At 40.0% G+C, this 25,916-nt stretch overlaps 1 protein-coding gene across 1 annotated transcript in view; it reads left to right on the top strand.

The window, feature by feature from the left end:
* The first annotated feature begins 50 nt into the window (after positions 1 to 50).
* Positions 51 to 25,916, top strand: part of grk5 (G protein-coupled receptor kinase 5) — a 325,889-nt gene continuing 300,023 nt past the window's right edge. The window contains exon 1 of the mRNA XM_008119541.3: positions 51 to 188. Coding sequence (XP_008117748.1) covers positions 137 to 188 — 52 coding nt within the window. The 5' untranslated portion in view covers positions 51 to 136. The remainder of the gene's footprint in view (positions 189 to 25,916) is intronic.

The raw sequence follows: 25,916 nt of genomic DNA, 5'->3' as shown, positions 1-25,916 counted from the left end.
CTTTCCGAGGAGGCAGCCCGATCCAAGGAGGGAAGGGAGCAAGGAAAGAAAGGCAACCATGCACTCCTAGGCATCCCCTCGCCCGCCCTCGCTCCAGCAGAGAGCCCTCCGGAGCTCGCCCAGACCAGGCTCGTCCATGGAGCTGGAAAACATCGTCGCCAACACCGTCCTGCTCAAAGCCCGCGAAGGTAAGCAGCAAGGCAGACCTTGGAGCATCTCTCGCCTTCCTCCTCGGGTTCATCCTCTTGCTTCCCCGTCTGCGGAGAAGGAGGGAAAAGGGGGCGCAGGGCGAAAGTGTGCGCACCTTTCTTTGCAGGAGGGCAGAAAAGGGCTCCTCGGCGGGGAGCTGATCAGCTGCATTGGTCTCCTCGCTTTTCCCCAATCCTCAGCCTGCCTCTTTCTCCAGTCTCCAACCGCGCGGGATTGTAGCTCAGCTGTCTATAGATCCAGCTGTGGATCGAGTTGTGGATCTAGCTATGGATCTGGCTATGTAGCTTTGTATCTAGCTGTGGATCTAGCTATGTAGCTTTGTATCTAGCTTTGGATCTAGCTATGGATCTAGCTATGTAGCTTTGCATCTAGCTGTGGATCTAGCTATGGATCTGCTATGTAGCTTTGTATCTACCGGTAGCTGTAGATCTAGCTATGGATCTGGCTATGTAGCTTTGCTATGGATCTAGCTATGTAGCTTTGCATCTAGCTGTGGATCTAGCTATGGATCTGGCTATGTAGCTTTGTATCTACCTATGGATCTAGCTATGTAACTTTGTATCTAGCTGTGGATCTAGCTGTGGATCTAGCTATGTAGCTTTGTATCTATCCATCTACCTAACTATCTAGCTGTGGATCTAGCTATGTATCTATCTATCTAGTTGTGTATGTATCTAGCTATGTATGTATCTAGCTATGTATGTATCTAGCTGCTATGTATGTATCTAGCTATGTATGTATCTAGCTATGTAACTATGTATCTAGCTATGTATTTATCTAGCTACAGTATCTATCTAGAATAATAGAATCCTAGAGTTGGAAGAAACCTCATGGGCCATCCAGTCCAGCCCCCTGCCAAGAAGACGGAAATCACATTCAAAGCACCCCTGACAGATGGCCATCCAGCCTCTGCTTAAAAGCCTCCAAAGAAGGAGCATATCTAGCTATGTATCTAGCTATGTATCTAGCTATGTATCTAGCTAGCTATGTATCTAGCTAGCTATGTATCTAGCTATGTATCTAGCTAGCTATGTATCTAGCTATGTATCTAGCTATGTATCTAGCTATGTATCTAGCTATGTATCTAGCTATGTATCTAGCTATGTATCTAGCTATGTATCTAGCTATGTATCTAGCTATGTATCTAGCTATGTATCTAGCTATGTATCTAGCTATGTATCTATCTATCTAGTATCTATCTAGTATCTATCTATCTAGTATCTATCTATCTAGGGCCCTTCCACACAGCCTTATATCCCAGAATATCAAGGCAGAAAAATCCCACATTATCTGAGTGTGGGCTCAGATAACCCAGTTCAAAGCAGATGTTATGGGATTTTCTGCCTTGATATTCTGGGATATAGGGCTGTGTGGAAAGGCCCCTAGATAGATAGCTTTGAACTGGATTATCTAAGTGGGATTGTAGCTCAGCTATCTACCATATGTATATATCTAGCTATTTATCTCGCTATCTATCTATCTATCTATCTATCTATTCACACATCTATCTATCAACCAATCTATATATTTATCCACACTTCCACCCATCTATTTATCTATCTGCAGATTGGTTTGACTCAACAGTGTCAAGTATAAGTGTTCATACACACACACTTATGCATATATACATATGCACAGTATGCATACACTACTAAGTGAAACTGAGACTCATTTTTGTGACTAAGGAGAGAGATTTTCTATATACATATTCTTCCATATTCAGGAAACCTAGCCTCAGCTTGTATGGATTTTAGGTCCCAGTTTTATTTTCTGTCTTGCTGTGAGTTTTCCAGGTTGTCTGGCCATGTTCCAGAAGCATTCTCACCTGACGTTTTGCCTGCTGCATCTATGGCAGGCTTCCTCAGAGGTCTGTTGGAAACTAGGCAAATTGGGGTTTATATATCAGGGTGGGAGAAAGAACTCCTGTCTGTTTGAGGCAAGTGTGAATGTTGTAGTTGGTCACCTTGATTAGCATTGACTAGACTTGCAGCTTCAAAGCCTGGCTGCTTACTGCCTGGGGGAATCCTGTGTTGGGAGGTGTTAGCTGGCCCTGATTTATTCATTTTGTGAGTGGTGTTATTTATAGATATATGAATCCCAATTTACCTAGTTTCCAACAGACCTCACAACCTCTGAGGATGCCTGCCTAAGATGCAGGTTAAACGTCAGGAAAGAACGCTTCTAGAACATGGCCAGACAACCTGGAAAACTCACAGCAAGACAGAAAATAAAACTGGGACCTAAATGATTATGGCCATGAAAGCCTTTGACAATGCATTGATATCCTTTCTTTCCCCCAGTCATCCTCTTTCTCCAGTCTCCAACCACGTGGGATTGTAGCTCATCTACCTACCTACCTATCTATTTGCACACACAGCTATTGATCTATCAATCAATTTATCGGTCTATCCACACATCAATCAATCCATCTATTTATCCACACTTCTATCTATCTGCAGCTTGGTTTGACTCAACAGCGTCAAGTATAAGTGTGCATACGCACACACTTATGCATATACACATACACACAGTATGTATACACTACTAAGTGAAACTGAGACTCATTTTTGTGACTAAGGAGAGTTTTTTTATGCATGTGTCTATATATCCTTCGTTATACAGGATTCTTAGCCTCAGCTTGTGTGGATATAAGGTTACAGTTTTATATTCTTTTCTCTCTCTCTTTTTTTTTTAAAGAAGCATGGGCAGCTTTTCTGTGTGTATATGAATCTGCAGATGGTTGAATCCATGGAGATCAAGAGTTGACTGCATAGGTGTGTGTGATACCCGCACGCCACATGCACACATGCGTATACAAGTATATAGATAAACAGTTGACCCATCTTATCCATGGATACTTCATCTGCAGCTTTAACCACCCACTGTTTGAAATATTTCCCTTAAAAAATTATCAGAAAAACCCAAACCTTGATATTGCAATTTTATATCATGGGAAAACTACGCCACTGTATTTAATGGCACTTGAGCATCCACAGATTTTGATATCTATGACAGTCCAGGAATCAAAGTTCCACTGCATGTGTGTATATATCACACATGCATGTGTATATGCACATCTACACACACACACACATATCTACAGATATATGTATATACACATATCTACACATATGCATACACATGCACACACATGTATATACACATATATGCACACACACATCTAAAGATATATAGATGCACACAAGCTATTCATACACACATGCAGCCATATACACACATATAAATCTATAGATATGTGTATATACACAAATCAAACATACATGCATACATATATGCATATACACATATATGCATGCACACATCTAACGATATATATATGCATACATACATGCACACACATACACACATATATATCTACAGATATATGTATGTACAGTAGAGTCTCACTTATCCAAGACTCACTTATCCAAGGTTCTGGATTATCCAATGCATTTTTGTAGTCAATATTTTCAATATATCGTGATATTTTGGTGCTAAATTCGTAAATACAGTAATTACAACATAACATTACTGCGTATTGAACTACTTTTTCTGTCAAATTTGTTGTATAATATGCTTAATTTGTAAAACCATAACCTAATTTGATGTTTAATAGGCTTTTCCTTAATCCCTCCTTATTATCCAAGATATTCACTTATCCAAGGTTCTGCCGGCCCGTTTAGCTTTGATAAGTGAGACTCTACTGTACACACACCTATACAGATATGCATACACATGCATACACATATATGCATATACACATCTAAAGATTTATGCATGCACACACAGCCACACAAATGTACATAAATATACATGTACATATATGTACATATATACATATGCACATACACAGACACATATGTGCATGCATGCATATATACACACATGTATGCACGCACACACATATATATAAGATCAGCTGCCAATGCTTTCCTTGATGGACAGTCCTCAGGGCCTCTGGAGATTATGAGATCCAAATCTAGTTTGTCTGAATGCCAGAAAGGGTTAAGTGGGTGGGTTGTTTGGACACACAAATTATAAAATGAAATAAATAATTGGGGGGAAGATTCTTAATGTGGAAGGACTATGGTCCTGGAAATGAAGCCCTGAGCCTGACGGGGAGGGAGGCGGGTTGCCTGCATGCGAGTGCCCCAAGGCGGTCTACCTTTGCAAAGGGTCCTTGCTTGCTGCTAAGGCAGAGTAAAGAGGGGAGGGAGGGGAGATGGATTTGCGTAAGCAGCAGCGTTGGCGGCAGGGGTGCATTATGATTACATTTGCACAAGGAGTCGGTTGCTTGAAGGGAACGGCTGCAACCACAACAAACATCCTGATACTCATCTCAGCCCTGACTGATCATGATGGCCATCACCAGCTTCTTCGTGGCTTTCTGAAAAACGGCTCTCTTCTGTTGTTTTCAACAACTCAGCATCATCTGAGTTGGTCGACCAGGGTGGGAGTGCGAAAGCTCTCTCTGAATGACTGGGTGGGTTTTTTCTTCTTCTTCACCCCTTCCTGTTTCCTTCCTTCCTTTTTCTTCTCTTTTCTCAGTCTGTCTAAATCAGGCAGCATCAGAGGAGGATTTCCTCTGGGAACCCGGCTTGCAGCATCTGGAGCTTTCATTCACTGTATTATATAGGATGAATGGAAATCTCCATGGCAAGAAGAACTGTAATAATCCTTGTTAATCTGAGCAGAATCCCCATATGATGCACAGCTCTTAAGTCAAATCGTGGAAAGGGGAGCATCCGGTAACTAAGGAGTGTTTTGATCACTTCCAATGGAAATGAACCATTCAAGGGTGCACCTATACTGCAAAATTAATGCAGTTTGACACCGCTTTAACTGTCATGTGTTGGGCGAGTGGGCTTATTAACAAAAGACCCTCCCCACAAATGCACAGCAGAGTAACCTATTAGCAGCAGCGTGACCCAGCACCAGTAACCAAAAGTGATCAAAAGAACAAAAACACACAGACCAATGTTATCTCTTCCTTTGGAAGTTTTTCTTTGTAGCAAAATAATATGATTGCACTATTTATAAAAACCAGGTTTCCATAACACAAATAAAGCTTCCACGCTGGGCTTCTTTCTCATGCAGATGAACATCTTCGCTCTCACAGAGTCTCCTCTCACACCAAACTAACATAGGAGCTTCACACAGTAGCTTTACACAAAAGATCTTGAATCTGGGACTTCACACATGTGGTCTTCAACCTGGGGCTTCTCTAACAGGCCTTATCATCCTTTGGAGGCTTTTCTTTGTAGCAAAATAATATGGTTGCACTATATACAAAAAGAAGGTTTCCATAACACAAATAAAGTTCTTTATATTCCTTCTTTGCTTCCACGCTGGGTTTCTTTCTTATGCAGATAAACAGCTTCACTCTCACAGAGCCTCCTCTCACACCAAACTTACCCCAGAGCTTCACACAGTAGCCTTACACACAAGGCCTTCAACCTGGGGCTTTACACATGAGGCCTTCAACCTGGGGCTTTTCTCACCGTAGCTTCTCACACCAGGCTTTTTCACACTCCTCAGAACAACACTAACTCTAACAGGCTTCGATCTACTCACTCTCCTTAGGGCGATGCTAGCTTATGTAACCCTTTCAGTGCTTCACTCACATTTTTATAACTAAAAATACTTAATTTTTAGTATTTCTGACACCATGTTCAGGGCTATGGCTTTCTGGGAGTTGTATTTTCATGAGGCATCACTAATCTTTGGCAGAGAAAACTCAAGATCCACTCAAATGGATATTAAGTGGTGCCAAAGTGCATTAATTTTACTGTGTAGATGCACCCCAAGGGATTCACATGCCCGGTGCCATATCCCCACAATCATGTTATATATACACACATACCTCTAATCCCATAATGTGTTAAAACTCGTCACTTCACTCATAAGAGGAAATCTGATTAAAAATAAATTTGATGATCTCTCACTTACTTTAAGACTCTGGCCTGAATTGCATAAGCGAGTGGGAGAGAGCCTGCATTATCTAGCCTTTTAGCCCTTTTAAAATTTTATGAGCAGAGGAAGCTTGCCTCTTTTAGTGTCTTTATTTCAGACCTTTGCTTGTGAAACTGCCTTCAATCTGCTTTGCAGGACTACCACCCTTCTAAGTGTTTCCCTTATTGATTTATCCAGATCCAATGAAAGTAAACATTATTTGGCATTATTTAATTGCAGCCCACCTTCTGTCAAAAGATCTCAGAATGGAGAACAGCCAATGAAAGTTGTCAATTATTTTTTTAAAAAAAGAACGTAAACCATAATCCAAAATCTTCAATAGTATGTTAAACCAAACTGTAGCAGATAATATTGGAAACAAATTTTGTAAATTACAAGGGAGGAAGAGATTATGTAAACATGTGTTAGTTAGAAAAATAATTAGATAATATTCGTGACAATGTAATTTAGTGAACATTCTCTTGTGCGGACAAGATCTTTCAGCAGGTTGCTGCGAGTTTGGCTGTATGGCCATGTTCCAGGAACATTCTCTCCTGATGTTTCACCCATATCTATGGCAGGCATCCTCAAAGGTTGTGAGGTCTGTTGGAAACTAAGCAAGTGAGATTCATATATCTCTGGAATGTCCTGGATGGGAGAAATGACTCTTTTCTGTTTAAGGAAAGTGTGAATGGTGCAATTGGCCCCTTTGATTAGCATTGAATGGCCGTGCAGCCTCAAAGCCTGGCTGCTACCTTCTAAAGAAAGATTACCTGGGGGAATCCTTCTTTAGGAGGTATTAGCTGACCCTGATTGATTCTTGTCTGGAATTCCCCTGTTTTTTTATAGTGTTGTTCTTTATTTACTGTCCTGATTTTAGAGGTTTTTAATACTAGTAGCCAGATTTTGTTCATTTTTATTGTTTCCTCCTTTCTGTCAGATCAGGTCTTGCAGGGAAAAGCACCATTAGTATCTGTGAAGGTGGAGCATATACTTTACTGAATGCGAAAGGAGAAAATGACCATAGACCATCTGTGATGAGCCACCTAGTGGTTGGACATTATTTCAGTTACAGTGTAGAAAAAACTTTTGAACACAGCTTAAAAAAAAAGATCATTATATGATTGATATGCAATTGAGGTGGAAATTTTAGTTTTCTTTGTCTTGATTCATCTACAATTGTAGCTTAAGTGCTTAGACAAAGTCTGTACACATACTCTTTACAGCTTTTTAATTTCCTGAGTGCTAAGCAGCAGTATATGAAGTTCAGTTCAGCTCGGGGTGTTTGTTTAATAGAGTCTTAAGGATGATTCACAGATGACATTCTTTTCTCTGTGTAATGACTGTAACACATATAATCGTGACCCACCAAAGGCACATTCCTCACATACATTACTGTGGAAGTGTCTTTTTTCCCTACGCTTTTGTTCCTACAAAAAAAAAAAAAAATCTCTGTGTTGCGATTCTTGACTGTGACTTCTTTGCTGATGGGTTTAGGCTGCCCCATGACTCTCCCAGATGAAAAATTGCACATTTTTTTGTCAACACTTTATTCCAATATTCCTTCAGGACATTTCCAGCCCTTGAAGTTCATGCCTTTTAATTTTATCTTTTGGAATGAATGTGGCAAAGGCAGATAGAGAGTGGACATTTTTTTACTGCATGGAGTAGAATATTTAAATGTTTATCCTTGGTGGGCTTTCTCTTAAAATATATGACGTTCTTTCTGGTCCTATTGATTTAGTATCTGCCTTTTATGATACAGAGCTCTGATACAGAAGTACTTCTGCTTGATCTTTGAGGATCTTAATATCATGATTCAACCCGAGTCTATCAGCAATGGAGGGCCTTCCTACAGCAACACTAGAGGCACTCCAGCTAATCAAAAGACATTTAGTATAATCACAAGTTTTTAACTTTGTGTTTTAAAATACATTATAACTGTATCCTCTGTTCACTTCTGACACAATAAATAAAATAAAAATCAGCATTTCCAGAGGTTGGAGCAACTGCCAGAAGAGGATAGAAAAACCATTATTCATCACTTCAGCTTCTCTTTAGCCCAGTGTTTCTCAACCTGGGGCTTGGGACCTGGGGGGGGGGGGGTCAAGAGGAGGTGTCAGAAGGATTGCCAAAGGCCATCAGAAAACACATATTTATGATGGTCTTAGTAACCTCTTTGGCAGAGAAAGCCAAATAACCAAGGGAAAATACTTTGCCTTTTAAACCGTTTAAGGCAGCATTTCTCAACCTGGGGGTCGGGACCCCTTGGGTGGTCACAAAGGGGTGTCAGAGGGGTCTTCGAAGACCATAAGAAAACACATATTTCTGATGGTCTTATGAAACCCTTTGGCAGTGGAGGCCGAAAATCTCTTCACCTATCATTATCTTCCTTTTTGGAAACAGACGACGATTCCTCCCACCAAAAGCCCAATTTGCCCAATCCAATCATTGGTGGGATTCAAGGGGCTCTTTGATTGTAGGTGAACTATAAATCTCAGCAACTACAATTCCCAAATGTCAAGGTCTATTTTCCCCAAACTCCACCAGTGTTCAAATTTGGGCATATTATCTGTGCCAAGTTTGGTCCAGATCCATCATTGTTTGAGTCCATGGTGCTCTCTGGATGTAGGTGAACTACAACTCCAAAACCCATGGTCAATGCCCATCAGACCCTTCCAGTATTTTCATGGAAGTTCTGTGTGCCAAGTTTGGTTCAATTCCATTGTTGGTGGAGTTTGCTCTTTGATTGTAGGCTAACTACAACTCCCAAATAACAAAATCAATCCACCCTCCTAACCCCAGCAGTGTTCAAATTTGGGTGTATAGGATATTTGTGCCAAATGTGGTCCAGTGAATCAAAATACATCCTGCATATCAGATATTTATGTTACAATTCATAAGAGCAGCAAAATTACAGTTATGAAGTAGCAACGAAAATAATGTTATGGTTGGGTGGTCATCACATCATGAGGAACTGTATTAAGGGGCCGCAGCATTAGGAAGGTTGAGAACCACTGATTAGCCAGAACAATCTTAATTATATTCTTCAATCTTCTTTCTGCATTTCAAGACCATTTTAAACTATACTTGTTTTCAAAGCACAAATCTCAACATTATTCTAATGTGAATTTTGAGAAGGCCCTTGTCCTTCCTTTGTCCACCTTTTTGATACAAAAGTGCACAATGCAAAACTATTTGGGGGATGGGATTTGAGCTTCATTCAGTACCTCTCTTTGTGGGTCTACTAAGTTCATGATGGTTCCCCGTTGAATTGCATAGCGATGTGTGCAATAATATGCCCAGCAATTCCAGATCTGGGTCACTGCAGGTTGATTTCTGCCATAAAGGTGTACTTTCTGGGGAGAGCATTGAAGCAATAACAGACTGTATATTAATTTATTGATGAACCGGACTGGCCTTGGAATATGACCTGGATTATGTGATTTTAATTCATGTTTTAATGTTATGCTTTAATTGGCTGGTTTTAATGCTTTTGTTTATTCACCAATGTATGTATATATGCGGCATTGAATTGTTGCCTTTGTAAGGCCGCCTTGAGTCCCTTTCAAGGTTGAGAAAGGCGGGATACAAGTATGTAAATAAATTTTAAAAAAAACAGAACCAGGTGGTGGCTCAGTACAGACCTTTTCTAGACATATTCCACTACAATACTCTTAACTCTTTAAAAACCACATAAGGATTAGTGTTATCCCTGGTCATCCATATAATTCTCCATATTCTCATTTGTAGAATATACTAATCTGTGGAAAGATTTAAAATCCATTCACACAGTTGTATAGTTACAATAAGCCCAAAGATTATAGACATTACACCATATGGAATTCTTTGCCATTCTCTTAGAATGGTATTGAATGTGGAAACAGAAATCAAGGGAAATGTCTTAAGTTGTGTATACCTCCTCAAATACCTGAAATTAATGATATGTGAGGTTATCAGTCAGAAAAGACCTGTGAAATAGTTTGCATTCTTCCTAAATGCCAAATGAAACTTCTGGTTTCCGTTCACTTAGTTATGTATTTTTCAGTACTTAATATACTTGCCCACATTTCATACGTTACATGTTCGACATATTTCCGCCTTTATGGAAGGCCAGAGACTGCCAATGAATATCAGGCACAGTTGGCTATAATTCAGAGGAACTGGCAAAACCACCTCTGAATATTCCTTGAATAATAATAAAAACATATGAAATTTATGAGCTTATCATAAGTCAACAGGTGACTTGAAGGCATATACAAACAAACCCAAACATTGGATATTTTATATCTTGTTTAATTTATGTTAACCAGAGTGCTGCTTTATAGGCAGAAGGCTCCATCCCTTCTGAGTTTCAGAAAAAAGGTGAAGACCTGGCTTTGCGAACAAGCGTTTAATGAATGAATTATGATGGCTTTAACTCGGTCCGGATTAAGGTTTACGTGCAAGGTTTATGTGGACGAATGGATTAAGTATTTTTATACTGTTTTAAATGTATTTATTGGATTGTTTTAAATTGATTGTTTTAATTGCTATGTTTTATTTTTGTACTGTATACCGCATTGAATTTGCCAGATTGTGAGCCGCCCTGAGTCCCTTCGGGTGAGAAGGGCGACATAGAAATGATGGAAATAAATAAATAATGGAAAATTAACATTCTAATACAGGATAAACTTTTTTGTCTCTCAAATAAGAATGTCTCTTACCATAAGGGATATATGGTAACCTTATCCACAGAAGAATTCAGGGATGCGTTTGGTCAGTAGGCTTTGACCAGTACTTTATTTACTTTGTCCTAGGAACCCAGGGAGTCCTAGGTGAAAGCGTCAAAACCTTTGTATCAGGGTAGAGTAAACAGCTACCTTAAAACTGTGGAAAGTAGGTACTGCAACTGCCAGTGCTGACATATGGATCAATAGTATGACTTGGGGTGCATCTGTACTATAGAATTAATGCACTTCAATGACATGGAATCCTGGGGTTTGTAGTTTGGTGAGGTATCAGCACTCTTTGGCAGAAAACATTGGTAAAGGTAAAGGTTTTCCCCTGACATTAAGTTTAGTTGTGTCCGACTCTGGGGGTTGGTGCTCATCTCCATTTCTAAGCTGAAGGGTTAGACACCTCCAAGATCATGTAGCCTGCATGTCTGCATGGAGCGCAGTTACTTTCCCACCAGAGCGGTACCTATTGATCTACTCACATTTGCATGTTTTTGAACTGCTACGTTGACAGAAGCTGGGGCTAACAGCAGAAGCTCGCTCTGCTCCCCGGATTCGAATAGCCAATGTTTTGGTCAGCAAATTCAGCAGATCAGGGGTTTAATCCGCTGAGCCATCGGGGGCTCCTAGAAAAGGTTGAAGACCTAGAAAAACTATAGCTCCCATAATTCCATTGTATTGAGCCCTGGTAGTTTAAGTGGTGTCAAACTGAATTAAGTCTACAGTGTAGATCTGCCCTTGGTGTAATGCACATTCTTATATTCCAGTCATGGTTTTGGAGAGAGGCAGAACACGTATAATTAAGCTAATTTATTCTTCAGGACAATAACTTATTACAGTTGTGTAAAAAAAACCTCCTATTTTATTTTCGCGTGATTGATATCTGAATTTAAGGGGAAATAACTGGAGCAGTTTCATCTCCTTGGCTTACACACTCCCTTTTATTGTGTCAATAGTTCTTTAATAATAATTAGCATGCCCTCAATGGAATTCAGAGTAACAAAAATGTCATGTTATCTTAACCAGCTCATTGTAAAAAGGATAAGAAGCATGTATAAAATAAACCAAGTGATGTCATGACTATTGCAGAGCCAGAGTTCTGAAAGAGACTTGCCTAGACACTTAAGATAACAGCATGGCGTAAAGGCCTTGATGTTTCCGAAAGTAGAGATATATGCTAAAAGCATTATTACCATAGCAGCCACAACGTAGACTAGAAAAGTCATGTAGTACCGGGGAAATATAGGTTATCTCTGCAAGATTTACTTTGGCTTCCTTTTAAAAACTACTTTTTGGACATGGTTCCTTGACTTGTTCAACTCATTTTATCTGTCAACATTTTAATTGTGTAAGTGCAAACGTTTCCCTTGTTCAACTCATTATATTGCTTGTGGCTTTTTCATGAGAGGATCTTAAAGAAGCAAGAAAATGCTCCTAATTTTGGAGAAATGACTCTACAAGATGCCCCAAGAAAACATGTTTATCCTCCAAAAGGTATTGAGCAAAAAGTAATGCACAAATGTTACTTTTATGTAGTTTGTGTAACCTTGCTCTCTTTCTGGAAAAGGAGTGTGATTAATTCTCTTGTTGCCCCTACAAATAATTTGTTGGTGGTAATATCAGTACTTATATGAGTACATGCTTTGCTTCTGTGTCACAGATCACGCACCGCAATGTCAAATGTAATCCAAATAACCAAAGAAGAATACTTTGCCTTTTAAACCATTTAAGACAGTGTTTCTTCACCTGGGGGTCGGGACCCCTTGAGCGGTCACAAAGGGGTGTCAGAGGGGTCTCCAAAGACCACCAGCAAACACATATTTCTGATGGTCTTATGAACCCCTTTGACAGAGGAGGTTGAAAATCTCTTCACCTGTTTTTTAAATCCTAGCAACTACAACTCTCAAATGACAAAATCAATCCCCCCAACCCCATCATTATTCAAATTTGGGCGTATTGGGTATTTGCATAGTTGCATTTGGCTTTTTCTTGCAGTTGAAATCACTCAAGTCCACAAAGGGCCAAAAATTAACTGGGTTGTTTAAACCAAGGCTTCTCAAACGTTTTCCACTTGCAACCCCTTTTGGCCTGAGAAATTTTGTCATAATCCCAGGTATACAGATATATAAAATACGGATACAAATAAAACATTTGCTAATAATAAATTGGAGCCCTGGTGGTGCAACGGATTAAACCACTGAACTGCTGAACTTTCTGACCAAACAGTTGGCGGTTCAAATCCAGGAAGCGGGGTGAGCTCCTGCTGTTAGCCCCAGCTTCTCCCAACCTAGCAGTTCGAAAGCATGCAAATTTGAGTAGATCAATAGGTACTGCTCCGGTGGGAAGGTAACGGCATTCCATGCAGTCATGCTGGTCACATGACCTTTGAGGTGTCTACGGACAATACCAGCAGTTCGGCTTAGAAATGGAGATGAGCACTAACCCCCAGAGTTGGGCACGACTAGACTTAGTGTCAGGGGAAAATCTTAACCTTTACTAATAATAAATCAGCATTTGCAAGGCTTACTAAACAGAATGATTTTCCTTTTTATGGAGTACATCTGAACTATTTTCTGTAGAGTCCACTGTAAACACTACACATTGTTGCTAAGAGATTCGTGTAAATGTCTAGGTGGCATTCAGAAATTTCTTTATTGGTGCCAATTTCTTTCACAACCCTAATATTGAGCTAAGGAGACCTCATTTGGAGCTGGGACCCACAGTTTAAGGTGCAGGGGTCTAAACACCTGTACTTGCATCACAAATTATTCTTTTTCTTATGTGTATGTTATTTGTAAGTGGAAATGACATTTATTAGACTCAAAACCATGTTTGGAGAACCCAATATTCTGGCTGTCCTTACAATGAAATGTCAGTCTTGATTTTGTTAGGCTAACTGAGTTTCTTTCAAAGGAGAATCATCTAGTTTTGCCTTTAGATAATTCAGTTTTTGCTCCTAAATTCACACTTAAAAGCACTTTCAAGTCTAGAATACATAATCAAGAAAACATGTTAGTACACTGTATGATGGTACCTTGCCATGCATGAAGCCCCGTGTTCAAACCCTATCATCTCTAAACAAGTAGCCCTTGGTGGTGCAGTGGGTTGAATCTTGTGCTGGGTTGCTGGGTTGCTGACCTGAAGGTTGCTGGTTCAAATCCAACCTGGTGAGAGCACGGATGAGCTCTCTCTATCAGCTCCAGCTCCATGTGAGACACGAGAGAAGCCTCCCACAAGGATGGTAAAAACATCAAAAACATCCAGGCATCCCCTGGGCAACATCCTTGCAGATGGCCAATTCTCTCACACCAGAAGCGACTTGCATTTTCTCAAGTTGTTTCTGGCACACACACACAAAAATCTCTAAACAAATTTCAGCAAGTGGTAGCAAGGAAAGGTTGACATGAATGTACCAGTATTCTGCGTGATATAAGAGTGTTTGCTAAAGTGAAATGATCTACATCAGGCATGGGCAAATCTTTTTGCTTTGGGGCCGCATTGCGGGCCCAGCCAGAAGGACTGGGCTGGGAGAGAGGGTGGTTGGGAACACACTGTTCGCCCCCATCCTTATGCCGGGAGGAAGGCGACACATGCGGTAACTGCCCCAAATCTTCTTCTCGATCCTCAGGCTGTCCTCTTTGCATTATGCCGGGTGGAGGGTGAGACAGCCAGCAGACTGCTCCGAAGGGCTCTCAGCTGCAGCATGCCTTTCTCAAGCCATCCTCCCAGCATTAGGATGGGGCCACTCGCACTGTCCTTATGCTGGTAGGAAGGCAGGACACACAATAGCTGAGAATGTTTCAGAGGGCTCTCAGCTGATGCGTGCATTCTTCCCCCGTCTTTTTGGCATAAGGACGTGTCGGGCCAAGAAGAAAGGAAAAATTAGGAGGGCCTGAGGTAAGTGCCCAAGGGGCCACATCCAGCCCCTGGGCCTTAGTTTGCCGATGCCTGATCTACATAAACCCATCTTCCCATTTCTGTAATGTGTGGCAATTTAATTTGGGGGTCATCTTACACACGTGTCTTCTTGTGCCTCGTAAATTTGTATGTGCAAATGCAGACATGTGCACATACACAAAGTCCCCAAATTTTAATGCCACTTTCTTAGTCGGTACAACCTTACTGCCTGATGAAAGGTATCCTCATAACAGCTAAGGATGAACCGCACCGGGACAGAATGAACTGCTTTGTGCAATTCTCCTATAAAGTTCAGTGCAGTTGTAAACATACTTTGTAAGATTATATGGTATGAAGTATGAAGGTTGTAATCCCGAAAATCTATGCATGTATGGACTTGATTCTCCTGTTATAGCCATGCAAACAGCAGAAGCAAACATATCTTAAAATGAAAAGTAGTTAAATCCATGCAGCCACAACCTTTTTAGGTGTTTACATCTGCATCACAAGCTTACCTCCCTTTCACGTAAAAGTGTGGTTTCAGCAGCCAAATGAAGTCCTATTAAACACCAGGGATTTCATTACATCAGATAAATAATGTTAGGACGTAACTGTTTCCTTTTACATGGATTTGTATTTCTTTTAGAGATTAGATAGCAATAGAACAAATTCCATAGGGGATGTTGAAACATTTTGCTTTCTCACAACCAGTATGGTATTTCAACAAAACTACAGCCAAATTTGCTTCTGCTGAAGTAGGATTGGGTGGTACCAATCCCTTGTCAATCAGCAAGAGAACTCGCGTTCTTAGTTTTAGTAAATTTGCACAAGTGAGAGCTCAGTAAATACATATATAAAATAATATATGTGTGTATGTATTAATACAGCCCAAGCTCTGTTGAAAATAGCAACCTTCTTCAAGACACCACTATTATTTGTTATGTATATAATTCAAATTGCTTACTGTATTGTATATGTGTGTATTGGTATGCAGTTTTCCTTAACTCTTTGTTGTGGGAGGAGCTATAGACCATGTGATCAGATCTGGGCTTGTTCAGGATTCAGATTCCATTTTAGAACAGTATGCTTAGAGATTCCATTGGACTTTCAGGGCTAGACAGAGACCCTATTAGACTCTCAAAACAGAGAGATGCTTTGGACTATTGATTCTAAGAATGGTGTTACCTACACAGAGAAACTACTTCAAATAAAGTTTTATTATTATAAATCTATTTGTAACTGTACTGATAAGCAAAATGCCTGTATGCTGAATACGTGAAGTTTGTGAGTAAACCAACTATTCTGCTTATTTTTGTCTCTTGATAGCATGATTTAAAGGCAAATATATTTTAAGGGAGAGTAGATGTTTTTGGGAAACTAAAGAACATTTCTGAAACTCTTCTATATATGTGTGTGTATTTTTGTGTCTAGGCATATGTTTGTCCCTAACGGAACAAAAAGATATCTAAGTTTATCAATCTAACAGCTGAGAAACATTTCATGAATGCCATTTCCCCAAAAGGTTATGACTCTAACTGGTCATGCTTTTACCAAGAGGTTAAGGTATCATTTTTTTCAAAAGGTTATGACTTCTAACAAGACTTTCCAAAGATAATAAAATCTCCAAAAGGTTATGGAGATTTCCATTTCCCCAAAAGCTCCGTATTCCCACAAAATATTGCCTCTTTAGGCATTTTCTAGTGCCTGCAGTGTGACTCCAAGTGGAAAGTCTTTCCTTTCAATAGGACTTGCTTTTATCAATGATTTTCTGTATCCATGTGAAGTCCAGGAATGTATTCCTCACAGATACAATCCAGATATGAATATAGGTCTTGTAAAAATGCAGAGTTTATACTCAAGTGAGAGTTCTGGATTGTCTTATATTCGGGTTGACTTATAGGTAATCAGAGTTGGATAGTCTTATCTTATTAAAGTCTTATTATTATTATTATCTTAAATTACACTTTTATGTAAATACTCAAAAACATTTAACCTACTGATGCCTCAATTAATATCATTTTATTGTTATCTATTTTTTATTATTTTTGAAATTTACCAGTAGCTGCTGCATTTCCCATCCCCTCTTATAGTCAAGTCAGTAAGTTTTCCCAGTTTTTTGTGGTAAAATTAGGTGCCTCAGCTTATATTTGGGTCAACTTATACTCGAGTATATACGGTAATTTATTTAGTGTAAATTCATTGGAAAAGAACTGAAATAAAACTCTTTCAGTTTGCACTTTCTAAATTTCTAAAATGGCCTAGCCATTCTCAGCTTGGAGAAAACCATGTTTTACCTGTCTGTCGCTCATGTAACAATGAATTAGTTGACTGTGAGGAGCTTCAAAACAAGATCCAAAAAAAGCTAAGCCCACAACTCTAGTTCTGAATGGGCAGATTTATTGGTTCTGGTGTCTGTCACATTTGCATTTTTAATATACATTTTCTTTTAATTTATTTATCATTTTGAGAATACAGTTGTACTGTTTAGAAAAACCACAAACAAAGTTAAAAACTTGGCATTGTACTAAATGTCCTTTGACCAGTAGCTGGCCACTTGGAGCGCTTCTGGTGTCGCTGTAAGAAATCCTCCATTGTGTATGTGGCATGGCTCAGGCTGCATTGTAGTAAGTGGTCTGTGGTTTGCTCTTCTACACACTCACATGTTATGGACTCCACTTTGTGGCCCCATTTCTTAAGATTGGCTCTGCATCTCATGGTGCCAGATCACAGTCTGTTCAGAGCCTTCCAAGTCACCCAATTTTCTTTAATGCTTAATAGGAAGGAACTGGGGAGTTTTGGTAAATTCTAAGAAGGAAAGAAAATGAAAAATGCTCACTTGTTTTAGTGACTGACTGGGTGGGGAGTGACTAGGGAAATCCGCAAAGAGACCTGCAGCTTTTCCAAATATCCCTCTAGTTTTATTGCCTTACCATAGGCCACTGGGTTGTTTGTGTGCTGTCATTTAAGAATGTTTGGTTTGAGCTTGTTACAAAAGATGACATAATCACTGAGCATTTTGGCTTCCTAGAAACTGGCTATATCCCAGATATTGTCACTTCACCTAGTTGCAAGTTACCGTATGTTTGGGCTTAGATCTCCTTTTGGCACTAGGTCCCACCAAATTGCAACCTTATCATAGGTAAAGGTTTTCCCCTGACGTTAAGTCCAGTTGTGTCCGACTCTGGGGGTTGGTGCTCATCTCCATTTCTAAGCCGAAGAGCCGGCGTTGTCCGAAGACACCTCCAAGGTCATGTGGCCGGCATGACTGCATGGAGCGCCGTTACCTTCCCGCCGGAGTGGTACCTATTGATCTACTCACATTTGCATGTTTTCGAACTGCTAGTTTGGTAGGAGCTGGGGCTAACAGTGGGAGCTCATTCCGCTCCCGGGATTTGAACCTGGCACCTTTTGGTCCACATGTTCAGCAGCTCAGCGCTTTAACGCACTGTGCCACCATTGTTCATAGAAAAAACTGGGTCATTTTCCATTTACGGTGCCCACTACTACAGACTTTTAGTGCAGAAGCATTGCATATTCTATTTATTTTCTGGGCTTAACACTTCATTCCAAGAAGCCAAAAAAGGAGTGTTGACGGATTGGAAATGTGTGTCGTCTTAATAGATGTGGTGGCAACCCTTGTTGAATTTTGCTTTATCTGTTTTGCTCGCAAACAGAAAACAAGCAATTACTCAACAAGCCTCACAGCTGCATAGCACCCTTCCTCCCCTCCCCACATATGTAAGAGTCAAGTGGTGTATACACAACTGGATCTAATTAAACTCTTCTCATTACGGAATGTAGTAAGAATGAAAGCAGTTTGGGCCAACAAATATTCAAGTCTTAAGGAATTTCTGTAGCTTATGTTTCTTTTCTGAAGGATACCAAAGCCACAGTGTTATGAATAAGGTTATGTATATTTGAACTGTTGGCCTGATTCTTCCAAACATGGGAAGAAGAGCATGTACTGTTGGAATCGTTTCTTTAAAAAAATGCAGAGTGGGCATCATCCCAGAGTTGGGCAATTGTTATAGGCTGGATATACATTGCCATATAATCCAAATGATCTGCTTTGAACTGGATTATATCGGAGCTGCAATGGGGCAGTAGGCAGAGCCGGCTCTAGGTATTTTTCAAGTGTAGGCAAACAGAATTTTGCCCCCCCCCCAAACCAATCACTGAAAAATGAAAGCGTTGGATAAGCGAAAATATTGGATAATAAGGAGGGATTAAGGAAAAGCCTATTAAACATCAAATTACATTAAGATTTTACAAAATAAGCACCAAAACATAATGTTTTACAAGAAATCAACAGAAAACGGAGACTCAACTGCGCCCCTGTATGTTTTGCGCCCCAAGCGGCCGCTTAATTCGCCTCATTGTTGGACCGGCTCTGCAGTAGGTTAAATCCTTGTGCTGGCTGAACTGCTGACCTGAAGGCTGGGTTGCTTATCTGAAGGTTGCCGGTTTGAATCCACGAGATGGGGTGAGCTTCCATCTGTCAGCTCTAGCTTGCGGGGACATGAGAGAAGCCTGCCAGCTAACACATCCAGGCATCTCCTGGGCAATGTATCTGTAGATGGCAAATTCTCTCACACTAGAAACAATTTGCAGTATGTTCTCAAGTTGCTTCTGACACGACAAAGAAACTGGATTATATGAGTCTATATGGCCATGTAATCCAGTTCAAAGCAGATAATCTGGATTTTATGAGGCAGTGTAGATGGGGCCATAGTTTGGATTTTGTGTTCTGGCTCTGCTGCCTTACATGTCCAAATAACCTGTACCTTAACAGAAATTGCCATATGCAGCCTCGCCTTGCTACATGAACTGATACTATATCAGCTTCTGGTTTGGAGTCTGTAGCCAGATCCCTGACTTGGGTTAGTTAGAGATAGCGCTCAACGCCCTTGTTACAACATTTCTACTGCCTGTTTCTGGCCACAATTCAAAGTGCTGGTTATGATCTATGAGGTCCTATATGGCTTGGCTCCAGGCTATCTGAAGGGCCATATCTTTCCATATGAGTCAGCTTGAGCTCTGAGAATTTTGTGGGAGGCACTTTTCCCAGTCCCATTACCTTCATAGTCATCTTTGGTGGGGACACAAGAGAAGACCTTTTCCATGTCAGCTCCCAGACTTTGTAACTCCTTTTATAGGCAATGGTGGGTGTTTCTTTTATTGCCTTTTTGACAGCAAGCACATTTTATTAGAAAGCTTTTGGGAACTGCTTATTTTACAAAATGGTCTTTTATAGTATTGTACTGTGTGTATTCCTTGCCCTATAGTAGTATAGCTCAACTATACTGTTTGATACTGTTTTAATCTCAACTTTGTGTATATATTTAAATTTATGAGTTTCTCTCTATTGTAAGCTGTTTTGAGTCTCGTTTAGGGCCCTTCCACACAGCCATATCACCCAGAATATCAAGGCAGAAAATCCTACAATATCTGCTTTGAATTGGGTTATCTGAGTCCACACTGCCATATATTCCAGTTCAAAGCAGAAAATGTGGGATTTTATTTAGTTGTGTGGAAGGGGCCTCAACAAAAAGGATCTGGATGATGGGTGGGTGGAATACTGGGCTCTGCCTCATATGTTAGGTCAAATTATTTGCCCATCAGTGACTTTTAACTTTGGTCCTCCCGTTGTTTTTGGACTTTACCTCCTAGGATTCCTAACTGTTGGCTAAGCTAACAGGGGCTTCTGGAATTTGAAGTCCTAAACACCTAGGTGACCAAAATTTGGGAACCACCCAAATGTTTTTGCCTTTGATTGCCAGTGGCTCTGATTTCAAAGGCATATCATATCATTGTCTCCTTGATATTTTAAGCAATGATTGTGGGGTATGAATTCAGGATCTTCTGTACCAGTGGTTCTCAACTTGTGGGTCCCCAGGTATTTTGGCCTAAAACTCCCAGAAATCCCAGCCAGTTAAAATAATAAAATAATAATAAAACTTTATTTGTATACCACCCTATCTCCTCAGGGGACTCAGGGTGGTTTCCAACATGATAAAAACAATACAATACAATACACATAATAAACAGAACCATACAACAATTTAAAATAATACAAATGATAAACATAAATACAAAACATACGATCCAAAGAATGAAAAATAAAACTAGTAACAAAACTCCCAGTTTACCAGCTGTTAGGATTTCAGGGAGCTGAAGGTCAAAATATCTGGGGACCTACCAGTTGAGAACCACTGTCTACATCAGGGGTCCCCAAACTAAGGCCCGGGGGCCGGATGCGGCCCTCCAAGGTCATTTACCTGGCCCCCACCCTCAGTTTTATAATATAATATTTTTATATCAGTTTTAATAATATAATATATTGTAGATACATATAATATTGATAATAATCTTATGTTATACAATATAATACTAATAGTAATACCATATAATAATATTAATTATATGTTATATATTACATATTATATAATAGTATAGTGGTATAGTTCAATATAGTAATATATAATGCTAATATTGTGTTATGCTAATCATATAATATATTGTATGTACCTACAGCTGCTCTGAGTCCCCTTCGGGGTGAGAAGGGTGGGATATAAATGTAGTAAATAAATGCAGTAAATAAATAATTAATTTTAGACTTAGGCTCGGCCAAAGTCTGACATGACTTGAAGGCACACAACAACAACAACAACAATCCTAATTAACTTGACTATCTCATTGGCCAGTAGCAGGCCCACACTTTCCATTGAAATCCTAATAGGTTTAGGTTGGTTAAAATTGTTTTCATTTTTAAATATTGTATTCTTTGGTTGTTGTTGTTGTTGCACTATAAATAAGACATGTGCAGTATGAATAGGAATTTGTTTGTATTTTTTTTCAAATGATAATTCGGCCCCTCAACAGTCTGAAGGATTGTGGACCGGCCCTCTGCTTAAAAAGTTTGGGGACCCCTGGTCTACATGGTATTAAAGCTTAAAGAGAGACCACTTAAATAAATCAGGTTCTTTTTCGCAGAAATGTGTTCTGGAGAATTGTAAAGCTTGAATGGACCTCATTCCCTGCTCAACTGTATGAATTAAATACCACAGCATGAATTCATACTATACACACAGACAAAGGAAGTGGTAGATTGCTGAGGAGGGGGAATGGACTGAAACACTTGATGAAAATAGTCCTCACTTTTGATTATTACTTCTTTGGCTATTAAGAAAATTCATGTTGAAATGTTGAAATGGGCAGTTTTGAGAACGTTGTAGGTAATCCTTCTGCTTGTCCAAATGTCTGCCTGTCTTATTGTTCTCTATTTGCAGGAAAGTTTTACAAAGCAAACAAATCACACAACATGAAGTGTTGTATCTTCCAGTTAGCCACCTTGAGTCCCTATATTGGGAGAAAGGCGGTATAAAAATTAAGTAAATAAATAAAAAAAAATCAATGGAGGAGCATTCGCTGGAATTGCCAACAGGACGTTTGACTACAGCAGTGGTTCTCAACCTGTGGTCTCCAGATGTTTTGACTTTCAACTCCCAGAAATCCTAACAGCTGGTAAACTGGCAGGGATTTCTGGGAGAAGCACTGGACTACAGGATTTACATGGGAAATTGATGGTTATATGGCTGGATTCAGCACTTTCTGGAAGACCTTGGAAAAGTTCCTTTTTGGATTACCACTCCTAGTATCCTCCAGTCAACATGGCTGTCGACCATGTTTTTTGGAAGATTCAGGAGTTTTGGATGAAATATAATTCTTCAAAGCTCTGGATTTTGTTAAACTGGAACAGTGTGATGTCTCATGGGCCATGTAGTCCCGTTCCTAGTACTATTGTGGCAGACGAAGAGGAAAACTTTGGTTTCCCACCGATTCAGCCAGAATCGGAGCCCCTGCACCTGCAGGATGTTTGCCCTCAAGAAGTCAGCCAAACAAGCCTTGGGCAGAATTCTCCCCCGTTCTCTCGCCGGGATAATTATAATCGAGATAGAGGCGCTCGGGAGGCGAATCGCCGAAGCGCCAGGATCGCTGCCAGACAATTAGCTGATTAAGCCTGTTTCCCTTGGGAAATCTTAAGGAGTCTTGCATCTGGACACAGTTTGGGTTTCACTTCTTGTTCCCCAGGGAAAGTGTTCCTTGGCGGGAAAACAAGATCCTATATAGCTGTTTCCCGCAAGGGGATCCTTGCGGAGTCAATTCGTCAGCTTCAGGAGTGAGATCGTGTGTAGACTACGCTACTCCAGTTCCTTTGTTTCCAGGACCTTGCCACGGATCTTGTTCCAGTTCCTAGCCAGCCTTGTTCCCCGGACCTCGTCACGGACCTCGTTCTTGCTTCTTGCTTCTTGTTGCCTCGTATCAAGCCTTGTTTGCCAAGAATCTAGTTGTTTCTCAGCCTTGTTGTCAAGCTCCATTGGACTAAAGGACCTTGTCATTTCCCCACACTTTGCTTGGCAAAGTGTGTGTTTCGGTTATTGGATTATAACTTTGGACTCTAATATCTCATATTGGACATTGTTTTCCTGGACTATATTTGACCTTTCCTGAAAGATCTACTTCTGAACTTTATTCTTCACTTGTTTTTATTGACTTTATATATTCCTTTAATAAAGATATTAGATAGAATCTGGCCTCTGCGCATGGTTATTGGTGCTCCGTAGCCTGGGTCTTGACAAACAGGAGCTGTGGATTCATTAGAGATATACACAGTTATGACAGTCCTAAACAACCAGCTTGGTAGAGATTAGCTTGACTGTTTGAAAAGCACTTGGTTTTAAAACAAAGCCAGAATTTTATTTCTGGTTGATTGGTAACTCTTTTCATAAAATCATCTTTCTTCCATTATTTATCTTAAAGGGCATTTTTCTGAAGAGCGCCTTTTGTGTTTTTGTTTTGTCATATGTCTTCAAGTTGCATCCAACTTATGGAGACACTAAAGCAGTGGTTCCCAACCTTTTTTGACCAAAGCCCACTTGACCCAGGCCCACTTTTACCAGGGACCACCTTGACCAGGGTCCACTCTCCAACATTAGTACCAAAAGGGTTAGGAATTCATTTTTGGTCAACGTTAGATTTGGTTTGGTTATTTGGGGTGCTGATTCAGAAAATTGCATTGGATAAACCACATCAGCTCTAGTTTCTGATACAGAACATATGCCATTCAGTAATCGCCATTTGCTCTCAATATTTAATAATCTAGAGCTGATCTGGTCCATCCAATGCAATGGTCAGCTCTGCGGAAAGGATCAGAAATAAAAAAAGAAAGAGGAAGGAGGTTTGTGGACTGGATTTTTGTTCTCTTGCCCACTGCTGGACTGTGGCCCACAGGTGGAGAACCACTGCACTAAAGTGAACCCATCATAGAGTTTTCTTGGCAAGATTTGTTCAGATTTGTCTCTGCTTCCCTTTGAGGCTGAGAGGGTGTGCCTACTCCAAGAGAATTAGCTAAGTAGGGATTTGAACCCTGGTCTCCACAGACGCAGTCCAAAACTCAAACAGCTTTACCACACTGGTTCTCTGTTTATGTCTGCACTGTGGAAATTACATTTGGAAATTTTAAACCATTTCTCCAAATATTTTAATAACATAGTGATGTTTTTCATCACAAATAAAGATTTAACATACAATACTGTGATCTCTAGATACCTCTTCTACTTTTTGTTTCCAGGACAAAAATGAATTATCTTGTGTCTTCTCTCTTAGTGTATGCATATAGGTGATTCTCAATATGCCCACTGTGTATGTGAAATGATGCTAGGGATTCAATGAAAGTTGTGGAATGTAGTTTTTTTCAGTTGGTGCATTTCATAATTGATGTCAAAAATGATGCAAGGCGTATTGTTTTTAGAAAATATGAAGATACACTTTTGTCATTGTTTTGTCTCATTTTTGTGAGAGGTCAAATGCTTGGGGCCTTCAGCGCTCATGATATCTGATGTTCTTAGATTCTTGGCTTGGTAGAACAGTCCTCCTCTTACAATCCTCAAGGCTTTGGTAAGGGTTATGGAGAAGGCTGTCCTTGCTGGGAAAGTTTTGCCCACCATGAGTTAACACCATGAGATTTCAGTGAGGGAAGTAGACTGAAGGTCAGGAGATAATGATGAATTCACTAGAGACAAGTCCCTTCTTCCCATGTGTTTAGATATTGCCTAATTTTTAGGAAAAGAGCTTCAGAACTACTTTGCAGACTGTTCATTCAGCATAATATGAATTAACAGCAGCAGAAGCCAAGTCATGCAAACAGTTCGAATATAATAGCTTTCTGTTCCAGCCTCGTGTAACACAGAGATGGGATGGACAGGCACTTCAGCTCTGGTTAGCTGACATCCCAATTGATGATAAGCACATGATCTTCGGAAACCCCCCTGATTTCAGTAGAACTTTGAAAGCAGGCCTGCTTAAAAGGAAGACTGCACCACTATCAGAACCTGAAATAGTTTCTTTTTTTTTTGGACATCAGCTCTCATAACACTTAGTATTTATGCATTCCAGAAGGTGTCACATTTATTTACTTGCTTGCATCCTGCCATTCTCCTGGCATGGGACCCAAGGCAGCTTATGACAAATGTAAAAGAAGATCCAACTACAAATGCTGATATTAAAAAAGTAGTTACAGTATATTTAAACACATTTGGTTTAAATAGTGTAAAATCATTTTAAACCGAGTTTATAAAATATTGGCTTAAATATATGAAAAGGAGTTCTGCTTATGTGTAGGAGGAATTTCAGGCCATGAGGCTGAATTGTAGCCTGTCCTTTGGGATTTCACCGATGGCTGTGCTCTTTTCTCCATGACGCTATCATTTGCGGATTTCTCAGCTTTGGCACAGAATGTTACTCAGTCTGAAAGGCTGGAATATATTTATCTTAAGCCCTTATTATTGGTCACAATAGCTTCATTTTAGATTATTCTTCTTCTTATTATTATTGTTATTATTTTGCTTTGGCTCATCCTACCACTGAGAAGTGGCTCCAGAAAACTTCTGTGTCCTTAGAACATAAGAGGTTTCTTTGCTTTCTTCCAGTGGTAGAAATTCTGTGACCCCCCCCCCCCCTTTTGAAGGTCTTAATCTGTAACTCATAGCATTCCTCATCATTGGCTGTTGAGTGTTGCAGTTCAGTTCAGCAATATTTGGAGAACTTCACAATTCTTGTCGTTCAGTTTATCCTTTGTGC

The sequence above is a fragment of the Anolis carolinensis genome, chromosome 3, assembly GCF_035594765.1.
Source record: "Anolis carolinensis isolate JA03-04 chromosome 3, rAnoCar3.1.pri, whole genome shotgun sequence".
In the NCBI taxonomy this organism is placed as follows: Eukaryota; Metazoa; Chordata; class Lepidosauria; order Squamata; family Dactyloidae; genus Anolis; species Anolis carolinensis.
This window is presented reverse-complemented; position numbering and strand designations above follow the sequence as displayed.